Genomic DNA, 24,327 nt, shown 5'->3' on the forward strand with positions numbered 1-24,327 from the left:
TTCCGACTTCAACTGTATAGCCTGTCATTTCGCTTAGAAGTGTGTGTGCGTTATCAAAGCACCTATTTGAAGCCTTTCTCAGACCACTGTGTTTATTTGTGGTGCGGTTCTAGTCACACTTCACACGGCAGTGCCACGGTCGATGGCTAGGTGGGCGACTCTTGGGGTATTGCCTGGCCTTTGCTCACTGCAGTTCTGACTTTCTGGCTTATCGTTGTCCTTTTCCCCTCCACCCGACCTAGAGGACACACAGTATAGATGAGGTTACTGCACCGCTAATATGCTGAAGAATCTGGATACACCATACAGCATTACTTGAGTAATTCCAGCATCTGTTTAACAATCATTGTTTATTCCTAGCTCCTGTAAATAAATGGTGCTGTAAAGTGCTCTTGATACAAGAGGAGAGATGTTCACAGCACGACTTGTCAGACGAACATTGTCTATCGAAACTTGAAAAATTGTAAAACGTTAAAGCTTTCAAGCCTTATTTGTGGCATACTAAATTCTTTTTCTACGTAAACACTAAATGGAAATTGGTTTAGTGGTGAGTTTTTTTGTTTACTGACAGTGTCAAATAAGGTGTAGGATGATGTTGGCTTTCTGAATTTGATACTGCCAATAATGTTCTGTTTTGGTCAGAATTTCCAGCATGTATTACTTTTTCTTGAAGAGCTTCTTGAAAGAGCTCCTGAATCCTCCCTTCTCCTGTTTCCGGCTCCTCTCACTGAAGGGAATGTGGTTATTCCCCCCAGCCTTCCATCTTGGCTCCTCCCCCCAGGGTGGGCTCCCAGAGTCCTACGTAAAGGAGTAACATTTGTTGAAAATACACCCAGTGTTCTATAACAATATCACACATACAGTGGGGGAAAAAAGTATTTAGTCAGCCACCAATTGTGCAATTTCTCCCACTTAAAAAGATGAGAGAGGCCTGTAATTTTCATCATAGGTACACGTCAACTATGACAGACAAATTGAGGTAAAATAAATCCAGAAAATCACATTGTAGGATTTTTTATGAATTTATTTGCAAATTATGGTGGAAAATAAGTATTTGGTCACCTACAAACAAGCAAGATTTCTGGCTCTCACAGACCTGTAACTTCTTCTTTAAGAGGCTCCTCTGTCCTCCACTCGTTACCTGTATTAATGGCACCTGTTTGAACTTGTTATCAGTATAAAAGACACCTGTCCACAACCTCAAACAGTCACACTCCAAACTCCACTATGGCCAAGACCAAAGAGCTGTCAAAGGACACCAGAAACAAAATTGTAGACCTGCACCAGGCTGGGAAGACTGAATCTGCAATAGGCAAGCAGCTTGGTTTGAAGAAATCAACTGTGGGAGCAATTATTAGGAAATGGAAGACATACAAGACCACTGATAATCTCCCTCGATCTGGGGCTCCACGCAAGATCTCATCCCGTGGGGTCAAAATGATCACAAGAACGGTGAGCAAAAATCCCAAAACCACACCGGGGACCTAGTGCATGACCTGCAGAGAGCTGGGACCAAAGTAACAAAGCCTACCATCAGTAACACACTACGCCGCCAGGGACTCAAATCCTGCAGTGCCAGACGTGTCCCCCTGCTTAAGCCAGTACATGTCCAGGCCCGTCTGAAGTTTGCTAGAGTGCATTTGGATGATCCAGAAGAGAATTGGGAGAATGTCATATGGTCAGATGAAACCAAAATATAACTTTTTGGTAAAAACTCAACTCGTCGTGTTTGGATGACAAAGAACGCTGAGAACACCATACCTACTGTGAAGCATGGGGGTGGAAACATCATGCTTTGGGGCTGTTTTTCTGCAAAGGGACCAGGACGACTGATCTGTGTAAAGGAAAGAATGAATGGGGCCATGTATCGTGAGATTTTGAGTGAAAACCTGCTTCCATCAGCAAGGGCATTGAAGATGAAACGTGGCTGGGTCTTTCAGCATGACAATGATCCCAAACACACCGCCCGGGCAACGAAGGAGTGGCTTCATAAGAAGCATTTCAAGGCCCTGGAGTGGCCTAGCCAGTCTCCAGATCTCAACCCCATAGAAAATCTTTGGAGGGAGTCGAAAGTCTGTGTTGCCCAGCGACAGCCCCAAAACATCACTGCTCTAGAGGAGATCTGCATGGAGGAATGGGCCAAAATACCAGCAACAGTGTGTGAAAACCTTGTGAAGACTTACAGAAAACGTTTGACCTGTGTCATTGCCAACAAAGGGTATATAACAAAGTATTGAGAAACTTTTGTTATTGACCAAATACTTATTTTCCACAATAATTTGCTAATAAATTCATTAAAAATCCTACAATGTGATCTTCTGGAATTTTTTTCCTCATTTTGTCTGTCATAGTTGACGTGTACCTATGATGAAAATTACAGGCCTCTCTCATCTTTTTAAGTGGGAGAACTTGCACAATTGGTGGCTGACTAAATACTTTTTTTCCCCACTGTATAGTACATAGTCACAAATGGCCCACAAATTGACACACTCAAACCTCCCAGCAGGCCATAGTACTCTCACATTCATGTCTATGGCTGATCAGCTCTCTTCCATCTAAAAAAAAAATAAACAACCTTAGGGCTCCTCATAAACTCAACCCCATTGCTTGTTAACTGTGGCCTCCATCCATCCACTTCCTGATGCCCACCTTGTTGTGGTGGTTGTGTAGCTCCTCGTCAGTGACTGCTATCTGTCTTTCTGGCTCTGCTGTGTGCTGCGGGGGGCTGATGGGGTTGTTGCAGCTCTGGCCCTTGCTTCTGCGTGGGTGATATCTATTACTGGACTGCCTCTCCAGCTTGGCGTGTTGGTGGGCCCTGTGGTCAGAGAGATGTCCGGGGCCACTGTCCCCACTCACGGTGCTGTCCAGCTGCAACCCGTTCAGGGACTTGCTCTTACGCTGAGAGGCCTGCAGGGGGCGGTGGTGGTGAACGCTCGTCATTCCGGCCTCGTCTGGAGACACACACCCCCGACCAGGCAGCTGCTTGTACCCGCTCTCCCGGCTGCCCTCGCTGTTGTGGACCTCACGGACGGCCTGGTGGCTCTTGGGGTAGCGCACAATGGCGATGTCGATGCTAGAGTCGGAGGAAGCGCTGGAGCATTGGTCAAACATGGACATGTTGTGAAGGGACGAGTTTGTTTCCTCATACAGCCCCTCCAAGCCCGGGGCATCCCCAGGGAGAAGGAACTCCCCCAGGTCATCGGCCATGGCTGAGCCCGGGGACTGCCGTTTGCTGGGCAGCCACTCTGATGACCCCATCTCAGGGATGCTCTGCAGGCCAGGGGGTTTGAGGCGAACGTCGGTGTCAGGGGATAAAAACGGGATGGCAGAGTCGGCGTGGTGGGCCTCGCTCTCCCAGTCCTGGAAGCGTGTAGACTGGATCTGCTCCAGGAGCTGCTGCTTGCTGCGTTTCACCTGGTTGGCATGCTCTCTGTGAGGGGAGAGGGGGAGACTGTCAGTGGGACAGACAGAGAGTTAGTGCATGAAGAAATGCATGAAGGACTGACTGCTAATATGAATGTCTGAGTGTAGTCAGACCATAACTCACAGTATTGCATTGCTGCTGGGGTAAGGAGAGCCCATCTCATTGGCTTGCATAACGTTACCACAGTCCACGTTTTTGAAGAACTGCTTCATAGTTGACCTGCAAAAAGAAAGGAACTATATTTAGCCCCGCAAGGAGCTTCTTCTTCTTTATATGGTCACATTCACAGCAGAATGTCTGAAGTATACCATCACAGTTCACTGTCCTCAGACCAGTTAATCTGAACCCTGTTTCCCATCTGCACACTCTTACCAAAACACAAAATCTGAGCCTGGATCAGAAGCTGACCTCTTGAGCTCCTTGCGGTTGTGCAGGAGCAGCTCTTGGTTGTGCTGCAGTAGGTGGGCGTACTGGACGGTGAAGTCTCTGAACTGCTGGATACACACCAGCAGCAGGTAGTAGTCAGGGTGCTCTGCATCCGTCTGCTTCAACAGGGTCTGAAACCAAACCAGGCCACACAGGGACGCTATGGACTCATGTGAACCTAGCATTAACCAGTTCATACAGTCAGTTAACCCAGAACTACAGACTTGCGTAATTGGTCAGATGTTCGATTAAGTTCTGGGTCCATACATGTTAATAGAAGAGATTAAGAGATGCTACAACGAGGAGTAGAACTTGAACGAGGAGCTCCACCCTCTCTCTTTGCAAGTCTATGGGCTGAATGCCCCCCCACCCCTGACGAAATTCGAAAGATGCTAACGCCTGCGAAATTGGGACTTGTCTAAATAACCAGTGACGAAAAACCCAAGTACCAGAACTATTGCTGCTCGTTAGCTATCAGTTCCCATAGTATAAAGACAGATCTAAGATCTATGGTACGATTTAAGTTTACGTAGTCTGCCCACGAGAGATTATCACCACTCTGATTTGAGATACTATGATTTGAGATACTATGATTTAAGATACTATGATGGTGAAGGCAGCTCTTTCCAAACACCTATGTTGGGTTGGTGATGTACTGGATGTATGTATCAGATGCGAGTGTCATGGAGGGGAGAGAGCCTAACCTGCAGCAGCAGAAGGTACTCAGGGATCCTCTGTACTGGCTGGAGGAGCAGAGTGTGGAGAGAGGGGCGTGTCTCATCCCCCATGATGTCACCCTGGAACATCAGACAGTAAATCAGAGAAGAGACAGTCAGTTGACATAAGTCTCCACAGAAATCATGTGAAATCAATTGTCCAGAAAGGTTATCCTGTAATAAAGGCTGTGAGTATAATGTCATAAAAAAACTAAGTCATAATAAACTTCACTCAGGTCTACTTGTCATGTGCTCGTTGTTAATTGAAAGAGATTTACTCAACGATAACTCTTAACAGGATTTCCTGAAGTAACCCTTTCCTTCTGGATAACGGCACTATTGTGACTACTTCTCTGCAGGTAGCTCTATGCGGGTAGCTCTGTGCGGGTAGCTCTATGCAGTTGTTGCGGTTAACACTGCCTGGTTGGTCAGTGTTCCTAGTTTACCTCAAACAGGCCGGCTGCTTTTAGTGAGGTGGTGGTCAACATGCTGACCACAGACAGACATTCAGGCAGCTCCTTAAGATACGACACGTAGAAGTCCAGGAAATCACTCTGTAGAAGACCGGCAAGATGGAGAATTAGAGACAGACAGACGGTCAGACAGTCATTGAAACTCAGTAGATAGAGAAATGATCAGGAACATAAACAGAGAGACACAATCTATCCCCCCCCCCCCCCCCCCCCCCCAATCCCCACATCTCTCCTGAGTATCACATGTGATTCATTTGAAGTGCTCCAGATGTGACACTGTGATTGGTGAGAAGAATGCACTGAGTCACAGCCTTCCCCCTGGACAGTCTCCTCTGGGGCCACTAACTCCTAATCCAACCATTTAACTAATTTCCCTCTTTCAATCAGTCCCACCCACTTAAACACACATTGGTCCTAATACAAGTATCACCTAATAGGCTGGAAACTGTATGTTAGGAGTTATGTAGTTTGCAGGCAGCCTGTGACACCATAACTAGAGCCCTGAGTTTCTCCAGGTCAGGTTAAGAAAACTCAGGGGCCCTAGCCATGACTTCATGGGTCACTTGTGTCTGTGAAAGGTTTGTACCTCTTTGCTGGTGAGCCTCATGAATACATCTCCCATGATGCCCTGCCACTGGCACTTGAGCACCCTCTCCTGCAGGGTATGGAGCAGCTCCAGGTGTTGCTGGATGAGGAAACGTAAAGAACTGGGGAACGGCCTGGAGAGAGAAAGACGAGGTAGATATAACACACATCACATTACACTGCCAGGAGAGAGGTACAGAACAGAGCAACATGCAGCCATCTAGAGAGCAGTTTAAAAGACAATTTTATATGGTAATGGAAAGAATGTTGAGAGGGCAGAAAGGGAGAGAGAGAGGGGAACCGGAACGCAGGTGCTACTGGGAAGGCAATGCATTGAGGTGGGAAAACAGATCAAACAGAGTGAAAATATACACAGTCCAGTTGACAAAGGCACAAACAGAACTGGAGAAATGTGAAAAGATATGGAGAATGGATGGATGAAAGAGAGGGAAATAGACGCGGATAACTACCGAAAGAGACAAAGGAGAGGACAGAGATGAAATTATGGAACTGAAAGATGCCTTTAAACATGATGGTGTTTGTAGACAGATTACTGAGGTAAATTGACCAATATTTTTGTTGTAATACTGGGAGTAGTAATAGCAGTGTTAGTAACAGTCATAGCATGCTAATAGTAGCTGTAATTTATATTTTGTTGTATTCATGGTTGAACTGTGGGTGACAGACTCCCTACTCTGGAACACAGATGATCAACTGTTCTGCCACTGGGCACTTACGAACACACACATGACCTCACACACAGGCATAGACTAGTGATGCACAATCAGCGAGCAGAAAGATTGCATTTTGATCGGTTGGCTGACAACAGTTTCACCAAAGAAACATTATACCTCATTGCTCTTATTAGTGTTAATTGAGATTAACCAGATGAAGAGACACACTCCAAAGGTCAGAGGTTATGAATGAGGGAAACATTTTAGTGTACATAACTGGGGGAGAGCTCCTCTCTGAAAGACAGAGTTTAAAATGTAGTGTTCAGATGTCTCTGTGTACTCCAGATAAACAGGGATTACATTGTCAGATCTCTCTGTGGAGTCCTTTAAAATGCCTCTGAATGGCTGCTTTATTCAATATATTCATTTCCTCACTCTTTTATAATGTCCTCCTGACTGTAATTAGATCGGTATCTCCTGTTTAAGCCCCTGTGTCGATGAGTTGCGTGCCTGTGCCAAAGACGAGGGTACTCTTTGTTATATTTACGAACCGAACCAAGGACAATGTTGAGAGCAACAGTTATAACTTATTCTGCTTTCATGAGTCATAGTGCACAATTAAACCCTAACCCTAAACCCTAAAGCTGAATTCATAGTGCACTATTAAACCCTAACGCTAAAGCTGAATTCAGTACATATTAAACCCTAACCCTAAAGCTGAATTCATAGTGCACTATTAAACCCTAACCCTAAATCTGAATTCATAGTGCACTATTAAACCCTAACCCTAAATCTGAATTCATAGTGCACTATTAAACCCTAACCCTAAATCTGAATTCATAGTGCACTATTAAACCCTAACCCTGAATCTGAATTCATAGTGCACTATTAAACCCTAACCCTAAATCTGAATTCATAGTGCACTATTAAACCCTAACCCTAAATCTGAATTCATAGTGCACTATTAAACCCTAACCCTAAATCTGAATTCATAGTGCACTGGCCCATTGTGAAATGTTTACGAGCCTCATTTAAGCTTGGACATATGTAATAGCGATCCGGTGGCTCTGCTGCTGTGAACTTTAACAAAACAGTTCAGCCACAGTGTTGCTACCACATCGTATATAGAATGTGGTACAGTACCGTTTGTCTTTGGTGTGGAGGGCCTCTGAGCTGTTGAAGGTTATGTTGGCTTTCAGCAGCAGAGACAGGTATGACACATAGACCCTTTCTGACTCCAACAGCTCTAGGGCAGCCACCTGCCTCTTACCTGACAAACACACACACAAAAACACGCACGCAAACACACACACGTGCGCACGCACGCAAACACAGACACACGCGCACGCACGCACACACACAGTCACACACACGCGCGCACATGCACGCACACACACACAGTCACGCACAAACACACACACAGAGTGAAAAAGAAGCACCACACTGACATATACAGTTGAAGTCAGAAGTTTACATACACTTAGGTTGAGTCATTAAAACTTGTTTTTCAACCACTCCACACATTTCTTTTTAACAAACTATAGTTTGGGCAAGTCGGTTAGGACATCTACTTTGTGCATGACACAAGTAATTTTTCCAACAATTGTTTACAGACAGATTATTTCACTTATAATTCACTGTATCACAATTCCAGTGGGTCAGAAGTTTACATACACTAAGTTGACTGTGCCTTTAAACAGCTTGGAAAATTCCAGAAAATGATGTCATGGCTTTTGAAGCTTCTGATAGGCTAATTGACATAATTTGAGTCAATTGGAGGTGTACCTGTGGATGTATTTCAAGGCCTACCTTCAAACTCAGTGCCTCTTTGCTTGACATCCTGGGAAAATCAAAAGAAATCAGCCAAGACCTCAGAAAAAAAATGGTAGACCTCCACAAGTCTGGTTCATCCTTGGGAGCAATTTCCAAACCATTGAAGGTACCACGTTAATCTGTACAAACAATAGTACGCATGTATAAACACCATGGGACCACGAAGCCGTCATACCGCTCAGGAAGGAGACGCGTTCTGTCTCCTAGAGATGAACGTACTTTGGTGCGAAAAGTGCAAATCAATCCCAGAACAACAGCAAAGGACCTTGTGAAGATGCTGGAGAAAACAGGTACAAAAGTATCTATATCCACAGTAAAACGAGTCCTATATCGACATAACCTGAAAGGCCGCTCAGCAAGGAAGAAGCCACTGCTCCAAAACCGCCATAAAAAAGCCAGACTACGGTTTGCAAATGCACATGGGGACAAAGATCGTACTTTTTGGAGAAATGTCCTCTGGTCTGATGAAACAAAAATAGAACTGTTTGGCCATAATGACCATCGTTATGTTTGGAGGAAAAAGGGGGTTGCTTGCAAGAACACCATCCCAACCCTGAAGCACGGGGGTGGCAGCATCATGCTGTGGGGGTGCTTTGCTGCAGGAGAGACTGGTGCACTTCACAAAATAGATGGCATCATGAAGAAGGAAAATTATGTAGATATATTGAAGCAACATCTCAAGACATCAGTCAGGAAGTTAAAGCTTGGTCGCAAATAGGCCTTCCAAATGGACAATGACCCCAAGCATACTTCCAAAGTTGTGGCAAAATGGCTTAAGGACAACAATGTCAAGGTATTGGAGTGGTCATCACAAAGCCCTGACGTCAATCCTATAGAAAATGTGTGGGCAGAACTGAAAAAGCGTGTGCGAGCAAGGAGGCCTACAAACCTGACTCAGTTACACCAGCTCTGTCAGGAGGAAGGGCCAAAATTTCACCCAACTTATTGTGGGAAGCTTGTGGAAGGCTACCCAAAACGTTTGACCCAAGATAAACAATTTAAAGGCAATGCTACCAAATACTAATTGAGTGTATGTAAACTGCTGACCCACTGGGAATGTGATGAAAGAAATAAAAGCTGAAATAACTCATTCTCTCTACAATTATTCTGACATTTCACATTCTTAACATAAAGTGGTGATCTTAACTGACCTAAAACAGGGAATTTTTACTAGGATTAAATGTCAGGAATTGTGAAAAACTGAGTTTAAATGTATTTGGCTAAGGTGTATGTAAACTTCCGACTTCAACTGTACTTTTTACACAGCTGTGACCTACAGTATTACATTTGAATTTGTCTATTGACTGCTAAATAATTTCATGTAGGGGTCTGTGCTGTAACAAGGGAATAAGTCACTGACGCGTGTAACGTCAGCGGTGATGTCACTCACCGTTCTCTGGCACTCTCTGTGCGTCTGTGTCGTCCCGGCTCTCTTTCCTTTCTCTCCACACTGGAGACTTGGACTGACCCCTCTGGGGCTGGCCACTGGCTGCCTCCTGCTCTGAGGCTGCACCACACAGTACACACAGTGAGAAAACACAAGCTTTTGCCATTCGATTCCACTGTCTTTCCTGTGCTGTAAACATCCCTATACTGCCCTCGGGTATTTGAGTCAGCTGAGGCAAGTACGTTCAATGACTTTCATGAATAGGTCTTTAAGGACCAGCTAGTCAATACAATCAATGACACATACAGGACCGGCTATGAATGTCTGTCCCTCAGAGGCATAACTCACTCTGTGTGGAGGCTGTGCTCCTCTGTGGAGAGCCGCTGGGCAGGCTGGCAAAGTAATGCTGGATGACGTTGAGCTCTGTCTGGTTGGAGAGACACCCATGGCCCTCCCCAGTGCAGTCCCCTTTGGAGCTTTTCCTGACAAAACCAAGGGGAAGCAACAGAGAGTGGTGAGTTCACGTCAGGTGATGATGCAACGTGTGTCTGAATGTTCATGCATGCAACGTGTCTCAGTGTCACGTACCTCTGTTGAACAGACAGGATCTCTCTGCCGGTCTCTGATTGGAGGAGCTCCAGGCCTTTCTGTAGCTCTTTCTGTCTGCTGCTAACCTCTTTGATCTGGGTTAGAGCACCGCTCAGGTCCTCCTGAACACAAGCACCACATACAGCACAATCACATCACTACGATATCTAGCTACGTTCACCACATGTACCACAGAGTAACATACTGTAATACTTTGTGTTAGGCATCCTGCTAGAATTGCTAGAGACTGATACTGGTTTTACTGTAGTCCACTTTTTTTACTGTAGTCCACTTTTTTACTGTAGTCCACCGTAATCCACTTTACAAGCGTTTCGCTACACCCGCAATAATATCTGCTAAGTATGTGTATGTGACCAATACGATTTGATTTGATTTGATGGTATGATAAGAATGGCAAACAGGCAAATCTTTGGTATCAGATATCAGTGAGGTTCGTTCAAGTCATGTGGGAAGTGGGGTACCTTAAATGTGTTGAGAGAGTTCCTGATTCCCATGATCCTGTCATCCACGTCGCTCTGATGGCCCTGGGCCATCTCCTCCAGACCCCTGTCCCTCTGCTGCAGCGCAGACACGTCCTGTAACACCCCCTGCAGCCCTGTACGCAGCTCCGCCACCAAGGCTTGCAGCTGGAACACCAGGTCAGAGGTTAGGGGTCAGGATGTAGTTACTATATCGATGGTTGTTTGTGACATTACTAATGGCTCCAGAATGTTCATAACATACTGTAACTACATTGGTTCTGTATGTTGGGGTGAATAAATTACTTGGAGAAATGAGCAGCTGTTTTGACAAAGAAAGAGTAGAGGAGAAAAGGAAGGATGAGAGAAGGAAGATGGGGAAATGAAAGAGAAAAGAAGGAGGGAGTTGAGAGTGATGACAGAGGACCAGGAGAGAAAAGGAGAGTAGAAACGGGAGGTGAGAGTGCTGGGGAATAAGATGACAGAGGACCAGGAGAGAAAAGGAGAGTAGAAACGGGAGGTGAGAGTGCTGGGGTATAAGATGACAGAGGACCAGGAGAGAAAAGGAGAGTAGAAACGGGAGGTGAGAGTGCTGGGGAATAAGATGACAGAGGACCAGGAGAGAAAAGGAGAGTAGAAACGGGAGGTGAGAGTGCTGGGGAATAAGATGACAGAGGACCAGGAGAGAAAAGGAGAGTAGAAACGGGAGGTGAGAGCTAACCGAGACTGACGGTGAGTCTATTGAACATTCCTGCTTAATTTGGACTTCTTGGAGATCAATGTTCTCCCCATGCAGTCCTCACCAGCAGCTTCCTGTCCTGTAGTGTCTGTGAATCTCTCACTGCAGCCATGCGTGGCCCAGCAGTTAACCTATCAGAGGTCAGCGAGGTCACAGCTCATTTTGGCACAGGGTTTGTTTCCAACAAGGCTCTCCACTGAGTCACATTATCCTCCTTATTTTATCATTGTTGTTGTTGTTTGGAGAGTGTCCCAATTTCTCATTTTTTCCCTCCAGTTAGAGGCAAGCTTTTTTCTCTCTCTGTCTCTAGTGTAGCGGCCGTTCTTAGGCTGTGGAGATTTATTGAATTTAGTCTACAGAGATAATTGAATCAGCTCATGTGAACAGACAGGGATTCAGGCTGTTGCCCACCCCTCTCAGCTCCTCTCCTCTTCACTCCTCTCCCCTTCACGCCTATCCTCCACTCCTCTTCTCTACTCTCCTCTTCACTCCTCTCCCCTTCGCGCCTCTCCTCTTCACTCCTCTCCTTTCCTTTCCTTTCCTCTACTCAACACTCCCCTACTCTACTCTACTCTCATCTCCTCTACTCTCCTCTATTCTACTCTCATCTCCTCTTCACTCCCCTACTCTACTCTACTCTCCTCTCATCTACTCTCCTCTCATCTACTCTCCTCTCCTCTACTCTCATCTACTCTACTCTACTTTTACCTCCTCTCCTCTCCTCTCCTCTCCTCTCCTCTCCTCTCCTCTCCTCTCCTCTCCTCTCCTCTCCTCTCCTCTCCTCTCCTCTCCTCTCCTCTCCTCTCCTCTCCTCTCCTCTACTTTCCTCTACTTTCCTCTCCTCTACTCTACTCTCCTCTACTCTACTCTCATCTACTCTCCTCTCCTCTACTCTCATCTACTCTGCTCTGCTCTCATCTACTCTCCTCTCCTCTGCTCTCATCTACTCTCCTCTACTCTCCTCTACTTTCCTTTCCTCTCCTCTCCTCTCCTCTCCTCTCCTCTCCTCTCCTCTCCTCTCCTCTCCTCTCCTCTCCTCTCCTCTCCTCTCCTCTCCTCTCCTCTCCTCTCCTCTCCTCTCCTCTCCTCTCCTCTCCTCTCCTTTAGTCTGTGGATCAGTCATGTGAAAGCCATCCGGCTGCAGATTCAATATGGCTGCTGCCCTTCTACAGATGTACAGATCGTATTACTGTGCAATACCTTGCCTCTGCTCACTACTTTAGACTGCGTAGCAGTACATACACAACACATACCTTATAGCAATGCAACACTGTCAGTGTATTGTATTGTACTTTACAGCTGTCCAGTACTGTTATGATATTTTACATCTATGTAGCACTGTGTTAGAACATACTGTATACTAGTTCAATGATATACATATAAGATTAGAGACAGGCCGTAGTCAAGGCTATTTCCATTTCTCTGGCAGTGTTTATTCAGATCCCCATTAGCTTTTGCAGAAGCAGCAAAATATGACAAGTAACAAAACACTGATAGACCGATAGACAAGGACAGACACACACATTTAAAATACAACCATATACAAACAATACAATGTAGTTTTGATCCTACATACTGTACACAGGCAGCGCTGTCTCTTGGAAAGGGACTGACTATAGAGCTGGTTACCTGAGCAATTTCCAGGTCGGCCTCCTCCATTTCCTGCTCTTGTTCTAGGAGTCAAGACCATCAGTTAATCACACATCGTTATGGACTTACAGTAGCTCCCTGTCACTCACACATCACTATGGAGATCATCCTCAGGTACTCAGACACAAACCATTCTTTGGAGATACAGATCAAAATAGACAAAGACAAATCATATAGTCATGTGGGATGTCCAACACAACATCTCTCTATGCAGCCTATGCACAGTAAATCATGTAAGAGAAAACCATTACAAGTTAGCCAAACACTGAAATTCTACATGTAATGGTAAGGTAGAAAAGGATTGTGTGTCATCAGACAATCAAACAATTGTTCCATAATGGAAATACCCTACTGTATTAAGAGTCTGTTTCTGTTCAAATGCCAAATGTCCAAACTGCGAGCAACATCGTAAAGGTCATTTTGAATGTCTGCTTGTCATGCATTATGCATTTGAGCTTGTGCTGGAATTACATATTCTGAGCAGTAATACTGCAAAATTCCTGAAAGAACAACACTGTAGACTCAAATTCATGACAACCAACTTTCAAGTAAAATGTAAGTCCTTCCAATGGTTGTATCATACTTAAGAGTCAGTACCCAGCTAGCATGTTCTGAGAACCATATGTTACCAACTGTTGCAATAACTGTCCATCAACAACTTGTTTCATAAAAACTGTTAATTTGTCCAAGTAACCAGTTCAAAAGACATACAACAATCATTGTTACTCACAGCACACCTAAGATATTTATCAACAACAGTGTTTTACTGTAGCCTCTCTCTGTACTTTGTGACTACCGCCAAATCAGAAAATCAACCATATTGGTGATACCTGTACTGTAGGTGACATCTTGGTTATAGAAGCAGAAATTACCTTCTGACTTGCCGTTTTCCATGGTTCCTGTGCCCACCTGCCTAGTCAAGTAACAGGGTTGTGTAGTTTTAGCGTTCAAGGCACACCTCTGTTCTGTCCTCCTCCTGAACACTGCCCTGCGATCCCTCGCTCTAAACCATGAGTTTGATGATCCTCCACACAAAAAGGGCCCTTGTGGAATGATGGAGGGAGAGGTCAAACAGAGAGAGAGAAGAAGAAAAAGAGGGGGAGAGCTAGAGGGCTTTTGACAGTCCTTCATGAGGAGAAAATTGGACAGCTGATTCGATTTCCCCTTACCCTGAAAGTCAAATGTTGTAGGAAAGATAACCATAACAGAGCTGTGACACAGGATTTGGTTATATATATATTATTTGGCTCAGGAGGGTGACATGCAAAAGGTAGTCAGGATATGGCTCTGTGATTCCATACAATTATTTGGCCAAGTTTACTTAAAGACTGTGTGTATGTTACTGTTCAAAACAATGATGTATGGTGTGCTTCAATGTGTGTGTTGTGTGTTATGCTTGCAATTAAGTAGGCCTACTGCACGTGATGTTGTAGTATATTCGTACATTTATTTGTTTGTGTGTATGCCTTTTGGATTCACTCATACACACACAAGGATTCCCATTTCCCCAATGTTGTGTAAATCATCAGTGTGTCAGTGAGGTCAGTCTCGCTAGTTGGGTGAACGTTTCTACTGTAGCCGGTGAGGTTATTATCCGTCAGTGTTGTGTGAGTCAGTGTGATTATGTGCCCATGTGATGCCGCTGGGCACAGTTTCTCAGATCTCACACTCCCATTTCTCTGAATGTTGAACTCATGGTGGGCCACGCTTGGCTGATGTTATCTGACTCTGAAGAGAACACCATGCTGAGGCAGGAGCGCATGCAACTCTTGGCCATTGCAACAATGCATTCCACATTCTGTCATATTAAAGTGAGCCTGTGACTTGTTGGAGGCCCACGTGAGGGGTGATGTTGGACGAATACATTTACATCCATACTTGGTCTCTTACAGTACATGTATCATTTAGCTGTCATTTCAGATATACATTTCAGATATACAGTACATTAATATGGCTCCTGTGTTACTGTCCAGGAGTTAACGCTAATCATTCCTCCCTCAGCTGGCTACCCAGCTAGCACATAACGTTCTGAGAACCATATGTTTCTTAGAGCTTGGTGAGGTCGTGGTTGTCCTATGGTTATTTAGCATACAACCTTCCCACAACTTTCTGGGAATGGTGCAGGATAGTTGCTTGGCTTTGGCACGTTCTCAGCACATTTAAGGAACTTGACAAAAAAAAAGTTCAAACATGGTAACATTTAATTTGAGGAATGTTCTAGGAACATTCTCCAACTGGGTTGACATTGGGAATGTTCTCAAATAGACTTGAAGATCACTGACGTCATCATGATTCGACCTTGTATTTTTCCAAGTTCCCAGTTGTCTTTAGAATGCCAGACTTTGAGGACAAAGTTTGCCTGCGAAGGACTGCCGCGCCACCTTCCTGTTCAAGTGAGCACAGCACAACAAGATGAGTCCAAAAATGTCTTGTATGCTGCTGCATAAATGATGTAATATGCCAGGGAGATATGTATACTGTAGCTAAGAAACGAATACTAAGTGTATGTTGTGTAGTAAGCCGTTAGTAGCCCATTGTCACGCTCTGGTTCCGGGACGTTGTTTATGAACCAGGGTGTGTTTGTATTGTTGGGTGTTGTGTGGGTTAGGTTGGGTAGAGGGTGTGTTCGTTTTGTTGTGTGCTGTTTGGTTGGGGTGTCTAGGTGGTTGTCTTCCTTGTTTGTATTCATGTGACTCCCAATCGGAGGTAACGAGTGACAGCTGTCGGCTCGTTATCTCTGATTGGGAGCCATATTTAAACTGTGTGGTTTCACCTTGGTTTTGTGGGTTTTTGTTTCCGTTTTCAGTCAGGTTGACTGTGGACTTCACTAGTCGTGTTTTCTTGTTTTTTGTGCTTTACTAAATAAAGTACCATGTTCGTTTCACACGCTGCGCCTTGGTCAATTCCTTCACACGACCGTGACAGAAAAACCCACCTAAGAAAGACCAAGCAGCGTGTCCAGGGGCAACAGGATCCACCTACACAGGATTTATATCCACCCATAAAGGATTCATGGACATGGGAGGAGATTCTGGATGGTAAGGGGCCTTGGGCACAACCGGGAGAATATCGCCGTCCTCGTGAAGAGCTGGAGGCAGCTAAAGCCGAGAGGCGGCGATATGAGGAGGCAGCACGGAGGCAAGACTGGAAGCCTGTGGGTACTACCCAAGAATTTCTTGGGGGGGGGCTAAGAGGGAGTGTGGCGAAGTCAGGTAGGAGACCTGCGCCTACTCCCTGGACTGACCGTGGAGAGCGAGAGTACGGGCAGACACCGTGTTACGCAGTTGAGCGCATGGTGTCTCCTGTACGCAGGCATAGCCCGGTTCGGTACAGTCCAGCTCCACGTATCGGCCGGGCCAGATTGAGTGTTGAGCCGGATGTCATGAAGCCGGTCCCACGCAGCAGGTCACCAGTGCGTCTCCTCGGGCCGGCGTACATGGCACCAGCCTTACGCATGGTGTTCCCGGTTCGCCCACATAGGCCGGTGCGGGTTATTCCACCTCCCCGTACTGGTCGGGCGACGGGGAGCATCAACCCAGGTAAGGTTGGGCAGGCTCAGTGCTCAAGGGAGCCAGTACGCCTGCACGGTCCGGTATTTCCGGCGCCACCTCCTCGCTCCAGCCCAGTACCACCAGTACCTACACCACGCACCAGGTTTCCTGTGCGTCTTCAGAGCCCTGTGTCTCCTCCACGCACTGGCTCGATGGTGCGTGTCTCCAGCCCTTTACCACCAGTGCATACACCACGCACCAAGCCTCCTGTGTGTCCCCAGAGTCCTGTGCGTCCTGTTGTTGCTTCCCGCACTAGCCCTGAGATGCGTGTCCTCAGCCCGGTACCTCCTGTTCCGGCACCACGCACCAGGCCTACGATGCGCCTCAGACGGCCAGAGTCTGCCGTCTGCCCAACGGGGCCTGAACTGTCCGTCTGCCCAACGCCGTCTGAACTGCCCGTCTGCCCAACGGCGCCTGAACTGCCCGTCTGCCCAACGGCGCCTGAACTGCCCGTCTGCCCAACGCCGTCTGAACTGCCCGGCTGCCCAACGGCGCCTGAACTGCCCGTCTGCCCAACGCCGTCTGAACTGTCCGTCTGCCAAGCGCCGCAGGAACTGCCCGTCTGTACTGAGCCTGCAAAGCCGCCCATCTGCCATGAGCCTTCAGAGCCGTCCGCCAGACCGGAGCCGCTAGAGCTCTCCGCCAGACAGGAGCAGCCAGAGCCTTCCGCCAGACAGGAGCAGCCAGAGCCTTCCGCCAGACAGGATCAGCCAGAGCCTTCCGCCAGACAGGATCAGCCAGAGCCTTCCGCCAGACAGGATCAGCCAGAGCCTTCCGCCAGACAGGATCAGCCAGAGCCTTCCGCCAGACAGGATCAGCCAGAGCCTTCCGCCAGACAGGATCAGCCAGAGCCTTCCGCCAGACAGGATCAGCCAGAGCCTTCCGCCAGACAGGATCAGCCAGAGCCTTCCGCCAGACAGGATCAGCCAGAGCCTTCCGCCAGCCAGGATCCGCCAGAGCCGTCCAGCCAGGATCCGCCAGAGCCAACCAGCCAGGATCTGCCCCTTAGTCCGGTGCTGCCCCTTAGTCAGGTGCTGTCCCTTAGCCCGGTGCTGCCCCTTAGTCCGGTGCTGCCCCTTAATCCGGTGCTGTCCCTTAGTCCGGTGCTGCCTCTTCGTCCGGAGCTGCCCCTTTATCCAGGTGGGTTAGTTTGGAGGGTGGTCAGGGGGAGGAGGCTACTTAAGCAGTTTGTGACTGTGGTGGGGTGGGGATCACGACCGGGGCCAGAGCCGCCACCGTGGACAGACGCCCACCCAGACCCTCCCCTAGACTTTATGTTGGTGCGCCCGGGGTTCGCACCTTTAGGGGGGGGTACTGTCACGCTCTGGTTCCGGGACGTTGTTTATGAACCAGGGTGTGTTTGTATTGTTGGGTGTTGTGTGGGTTAGGTTGGGTAGAGGGTGTGTTCGTTTTGTTGTGTGCTGTTTGGTTGGGGTGTCTAGGTGGTTGTCTTCCTTGTTTGTATTCATGTGACTCCCAATCGGAGGTAACGAGTGACAGCTGTCGGCTCGTTATCTCTGATTGGGAGCCATATTTAAACTGTGTGGTTTCACCTTGGTTTTGTGGGTTTTTGTTTCCGTTTTCAGTCAGGTTGACTGTGGACTTCACTAGTCGTGTTTTCTTGTTTTTTGTGCTTTACTAAATAAAGTACCATGTTCGTTTCACACGCTGCGCCTTGGTCAATTCCTTCACACGACCGTGACACCCATGTGCCTCACCCTAATAATTTGGTATATTTTCCCCTCTTAATTTCACCTACTGTTCTGACTTGGTGGTGCACATGTAGCCTATAACCTGTTTTAGAGAAATGTAATCATCAAATATTGTAAGAGCTTTCATTGTCTGCTTATATGCCCCCTTTATTTATCCTACGGTTCTGACTTGGTGTACAGGGAGAACACTGTATGAACGGCCCATGTTCTGAATTCTGTCGCTGTACATTTCAAAAGTGCTGAACAAATGGTTATATTGACTACGTCCGTCCTAGCTCGCTCATTAATGTCTTAATCAACATTACGGATTGCCTCTTATCCGCTTGTCATCCCCTTATGCCATAGTTTGTACATCTCAATTGTCAGTAGAAACCACATTTGTTTAAGCAAGTCAGCCATATCAGCTATGTTTTTTTAAAAGGCAGTAAGTGAGGCTGAATTAACTGATAGCCAGGTGTAGCGGTGGTAAGGTGTTAGGACTGCTGTTGGGACTCTGCTGTTGGGACAGCTTTATGTAGATCCTAACAGTTTGTGGGCACCGTTTGTCACCGTTATAGTGCAGTTAATGTATTGTTTAGTGTTGTGTTGTGTAGTGGCTTTGCTGGCATGCATCCCCCAATTATTTAATTTTTTGCCCCACCAAGATTTACATGCTAAAATCGCCACTGGGTAGGCCACACAAGCTCACAGAACGGAACCGGCGAGTGCTGAAGCGTGTAGCGCATAATAATTGTGTGTCCATGAATGCAACACTCATTACCAAGTTCCAAACTGCCTCTGGAAGCAACGTCAGCACAAGAACTGTTCGTCGGGAGATTCATGAAATGGGTTTCCATGGCCGAGCTGCCGCACACAAACCTAAGATTACCATGCGCAATGCCAAGTGTCGGCTGGAGTGGTGTAAAGCTCGCTGCCATTGGACTCTGGAGCAGTGGAAACGCGTTCTCTGGAGTAATGAATCACACTTCACCATCTGGCAGTCCAACGGACGAATCTGGGTTTGGCGGATGCCAGGAGAACGCTACCTGCCCCAATGAATCGTCTGGGGCTGTTTTTCATGGTTCGGGCTAAGCCCCTTAGTTCCAGTGAAGGGAAATCTTAACGCTACAGCATACAATTACATTTTAGACAATTCTAGACAAACTTTGTGGCAACAGTTTGGGGAAGGCTCTTTCCTGTTTCAGCATGACAATGCGCCTGCGCACAAAGCGAGGTCCATACAGAAATGGTTTGTTGAGATTGGTGTGGAAGAACTTGACTGACCTGCACAGAGCCTTGACCTCAACTCCATCGAACACCTTTGGGATGAATTGGAACGGCGATTGTGAAACAGGCCTAATCACCCAACATCAGTGCCCGACCTCTCTAACGCTCTTGTGGCTGAATGGAAGCAAGTCCCCGCAGCAATGTTCCAACATCTAGTGGAAAGCCTTCCCAGAAGAGTGGAGGCTGTTATAGCAGCGGGAGGGGCAACTCCATAATTATGGCCATGATTTTGGAATGAGATGTTCGACAAGCAAGTGTCCACATACTTTTGGTAATGTAGTGTACCTTAAAAAAAAGTTAAGGGCATGGATCAGACAACCAGTCAATATCTGGTGTGACCACCATTTGCCTCATGCAGCATGACACATCTCCTTCGCATAGAGTTGATCAGGCTGTGGATTGTGGCCTGAGGAATGTTGTCCCACTCCTCTTCAATGGCTATGCGAAGTTGTTGGATATTGGCGGGAACTGGAAGACGCTGTTGTCCATGTCGATCCAGAGCATCCCAAACACGCTCAATGGGTGACATGTCTGGTGAGTATGCAGGACACGGAAGATCTGGGACATTTTCAACTTCCAGGAATTGTGTACTGGTCCTTGCGACCAGTGAGGACCAGGTGATGGCGGCAGATGAATGGCACGACGATGGGCCCCAGGATCTCGTCACGGTTTCGCTGTGCATTCAAATTGCCATCGATAAAATACAATTGTGTTCATTGTCCGTAGTTTATGCCTGTCCGTACCGTAACCCCACCGCCACTATGGGGCACTCTGTTCACAACGTTGACATCAGCAAACCGCTAGCTCACACGACACCATCTGCCCAGTACAATTGAAACCGGGATTCATCTGCGAATGGGCACACTTCTCCAGCGTACCAGTGGACATCGAAGGTGAGCATTTGCCCACTGAAGTCGGTTACGACACCGAACTGCAGTCAGGTCAAGACCTTGGTGAGGAGGACGAGCATGCAGATGAGCTTCCCTTTGATGGTTTGTGACAGTTTGTGCAGAAATTCTTCAATTGTGCAAACCCACAGTTTAATCAGCTGTCCAAGTGGCTGGTCTCAGACTATCCCGCAGGTGAAGAAGCCGGATGTGGAGGTCCTGGGCTGGCATGGTTACACGTGGTCTGCGGTTGTGAGGCCGGTTGGACGTACTGCCAAATTCTCTAAAACGCTGTTGGATGCGGCTTATGGTAGAGAAATTAACATAAAATTATCTGGCAACAGCTCCCTCAAAACTTGAGACATCTGTGGCATTGTGTTGTGTGACAAAACTGCACATTTTAGAGTGGCCTTTTATTGTCCCCAGCACAAGATGATGTTTAATCATATGCCACACCTGTCAGGTGGATGGATTATCTTGTCAAAGGAGAAATGCTCACTATGTCACGATCGTCGTTAGATGCGGACCAAGGCGCAGCGTGATATGCGTACATTTTATTGAAGTACACACACGAACAAAAAACAACAACCCAAACGATACGTGAAGTCCTAGGTTAACACCAAAACAAACCTTACGGAACAAGATCCCACCATAAACAGTGCCAAACAGGCTGCCTAAGTATGGTCCCCAATCAGAGACAACAAGCTACAGCTGCCTCTGATTGGGAACCACCCTGGCCAACATAGAAATACACGAACTAGAACACAAACCTAGAAAACTAAACAATGAAACCTACACACCCTGGCTCAACATATAAGAGTCCCCAGAGCCAGGGCGTGACACACTAACAGGGATGTAAACAAATTTGTGCACAACATTTGAGACAAATAAGCTTTTTGTGCGTATGGAACATTTCTGGGATCTTTTATTTCAGCTCATGAAACATGGGACCAACACTTTACATGGTGCGTTTATATTTTTATTCAGTGTACATTCCAATCGCAGCATCAACAAAACACTCTATCGTCTATCTTGTTAAGGTGTGTTGGCTGCACCCACTAATGTGCCACACCTGATCTTAATGAGTGCTTGTTTCCTTTAAATTGGTGTCTGTTTGATCAGACTAAAATGAACAGCTTTGTATGTGAAAAAAAACATGGCACGCTAGCTCCATCCTGTCACTCAGTGGACTAATTCCATGGATAGAAAACAGAATAATAGGTTTGAATCTCACTGACAACTTGTCACAATAAAAAAATGAATGTGTTTACATGATTAATGCCTAAGTAAATGAATTTCCATCTGTCCTATCTGTGCTTGAAGTTCAAAAAGGGTAACCCAAAATAAGCTAGCAGCGTTATTACAAGTCTTAATGAAACATTCAGTGAAAGTTTTAAGGAAGTTATTCAAAAACCTCCAAATAACCTATAATTTCAAATCAAAATCTAGTTTTATTGGTCACATACACATGTTTAGCAGATGTTAATGCGGGTGTAGCGAAATGCTTGTGTTTCTAGCTCTGACAGTGCAGTAATATCTAACAAGTAATATCTAACAATTTCACAACATATACCCAATACACACAAATCTAAGTAAAGCAATGCAATTAAGAATATATAAATATATGGACAAGCAATGTCAGAGCAGCATAGACTAAGATACAGTAGAATAGTATAGAATACAGTATATACATATGAGATGAGAAATGCAAGATATGTAAACATTATTAAAGTGAATAGTGTTCCATTTAATAAAGTGGCCAGTGATTTATAATCTATGTATATAGGCAGCAGCCACTAATGTGCTAGTGAAGGCTATTTAACAGTCTGATGGCCTTGAGATAGAAGCTATTTTTCAGTCTCTCGGTCCCAGCTTTGATGCACCTGTACTGACCTTGCCTTCTGGATGATATCGGGGTCAACAGTCAGTGGCTCGGGTGGTTGTTGTCCTTGATGAACTTTTTTGCCTTCCTGTGACATCGGGTGCTGTAGGTGTCCTGGAGGGCAGGTAGTTTGCCCCCGGTGACGCGTTGGGCAGACTGCACCACCCTCTGGAGAGCCCTGCGGTTGCGGGCGGTGCAATTGCCGTACCAGGCGGTGATACAGCCTGACAGGATGCTCTCAATTGTGCATCTGTAAAAGTTTGTGAGGGTTTTAGGTGCCAAGCCAAATTTCATCAGCCTCCTAATTTCCATTCTCAGAGCGTTAATAAAACCTCCCAGGAAAGCTTTCAAGGAACCAGAGTAAAATGTTCTCAAAACCTCACTGCAACCTAAAAATAAACGTTCCCAGACAGGCTAAATTTTCATTTCTGTTATCAGAACGTTAAAAAAAAGTTGTTTTACCCGTCAGGAAACGTATGGCTTTCTTCCCACAACCAATGTGAAACCAAAAACATACGTTCCCACAACTTACAAGGAACCAAATGTGCTAGCTGGGTGTTTTCCAAGAAAACAGGAAGTTGTGTGTGTTGCCCCTCCTCATGTAACATAGCCTTATTACCAGTGTCACAAGTTATTGCCTTGTGCTTGGAAGGCTGCAGCACAGGACCACTGGGGATGAAAAGCTAGTTCAGACGCTCAACAAGAGATGTGTGTTTCAATGAAGGTCACACTATTCCCACAAATCAAGGCCTTCCCGTGAACAATGTTCTCATTCTTTGTGTGTTTGTGGAGTGCTGTTCTCGCTCACCCTGATAAGCATATGGAGGTATGGGCATGTTTTCCTCCGATCTGATACGATGGATGGGTGATGCAGTACATGTGCCAAGCTACCCCCCCACCCCCCCACCCCTCCAACCATAAACCACCCCCAGCCCTCCCCTCCACACCCATATCAACAGACCCAGGCACTCCAAGCTAGCTTGGGGTTGGAGTGGGTGAAAGGGGGAAGGACCAACATCTGTGAACTAAAGCGTAGGCGAAGTCATGACCAGTCCTCTTTCTCTGAGAAAGGGCCAGCCTGCCTTATATCATTAGGCTATAGCCTGGAACAGCAAATTGACAAGGGGCAGTGCTGCTCTGACCTCTGCTTGTTTTGTCAGAGGGGTAAACAATTTAAAAGGAATTCCTCATCAAAATACACAACTCCAAAATAAAAAAGAAACAAAGTTCTCTATGCTCTCTCAGCAGATGTTTGATGATTTACTGAAGACAATTATAGACATAACCAACACACGTCTTATTGAGAAATTAGTCACAAAACTGAATTTGGCAAACAAAGTTAACACCAGATGCAGACATTAAGCATAGACACTGTATACATGGCATACATTCTACCACACACTTTACTGTGTCATGGTAAATGGTGGGAGTAAAAATAAATTATTGTTGGCATTCCAGAAACAGAACATTCACTGATTGATTCCTCCACTGATCTAGATTACTATGCTGATTAAACAGTTAAAGCTGCAATATGTAACTTTTTGGGCGACTTGACCAAATGCACATAGAAATGTGTGTTATAGATCTGTCATTCGCATTAAAAGCAAGTCTGAGAAGTGGTACATCTGTTCTGTGTGCACTATTTCTATGCTTCCCGTTCTTAAGTTTAGTTTTTGCGTCTTTTACTTTCGGTGTTGTACATCAGCTTCAAACAGCTGAAAATACAATATTTTTGGTTATGGAAAATATATTTCACAGCGGTTTCGATGGTACAATGATTCTCTACACAATGACTGCTTGTTTTGTCACATAAACTGAAATTAGGCGAACTATTTGAATTTTAGCAACCAGGAAATGGCGGAGCGATTTCTGCATAGTGCATCTTTAAAAGATTGCAAATCAACTTTTCAGTAGTGGAAAAAGCTCTATATACTGTAGCATAAGTTAACTGAGGCTTACACAGACACACTGACTGTGTTTCCGCACCTCTACTGAGGACTTTTGACTGTGTGACTCAAGGCAAGAGCAATGACTCATTCATTGCATGGTGCCATG

The 24,327-nt window shown here is 46.1% G+C and overlaps 1 protein-coding gene across 1 annotated transcript; it reads right to left on the reverse strand.

Moving 5' to 3' along the window:
• Nucleotides 1–120: 120 nt before the first annotated feature.
• LOC311110615 (rho guanine nucleotide exchange factor 33-like) lies at nt 121–13,868 on the reverse strand (the record flags this gene model as incomplete). The annotated part of the gene is made up of 15 exons (XM_084153137.1): nt 121–238; nt 662–798; nt 2,650–3,451; nt 3,548–3,643; nt 3,797–3,981; nt 4,555–4,647; nt 5,013–5,120; nt 5,626–5,758; nt 7,442–7,568; nt 9,522–9,638; nt 9,867–10,000; nt 10,107–10,228; nt 10,589–10,753; nt 12,954–12,997; nt 13,847–13,868. 15 exons carry the CDS (start codon nt 13,866–13,868, stop codon nt 121–123), a joined length of 2,403 nt encoding a protein of 800 aa, XP_084009263.1.
• Nucleotides 13,869–24,327: the final 10,459 nt, after the last annotated feature.

Source organism: Coregonus lavaretus, assembly GCF_964263955.1.
Source record: "Coregonus lavaretus genome assembly, chromosome: 36".
NCBI lineage: Eukaryota > Metazoa > Chordata > Actinopteri > Salmoniformes > Salmonidae > Coregonus > Coregonus lavaretus.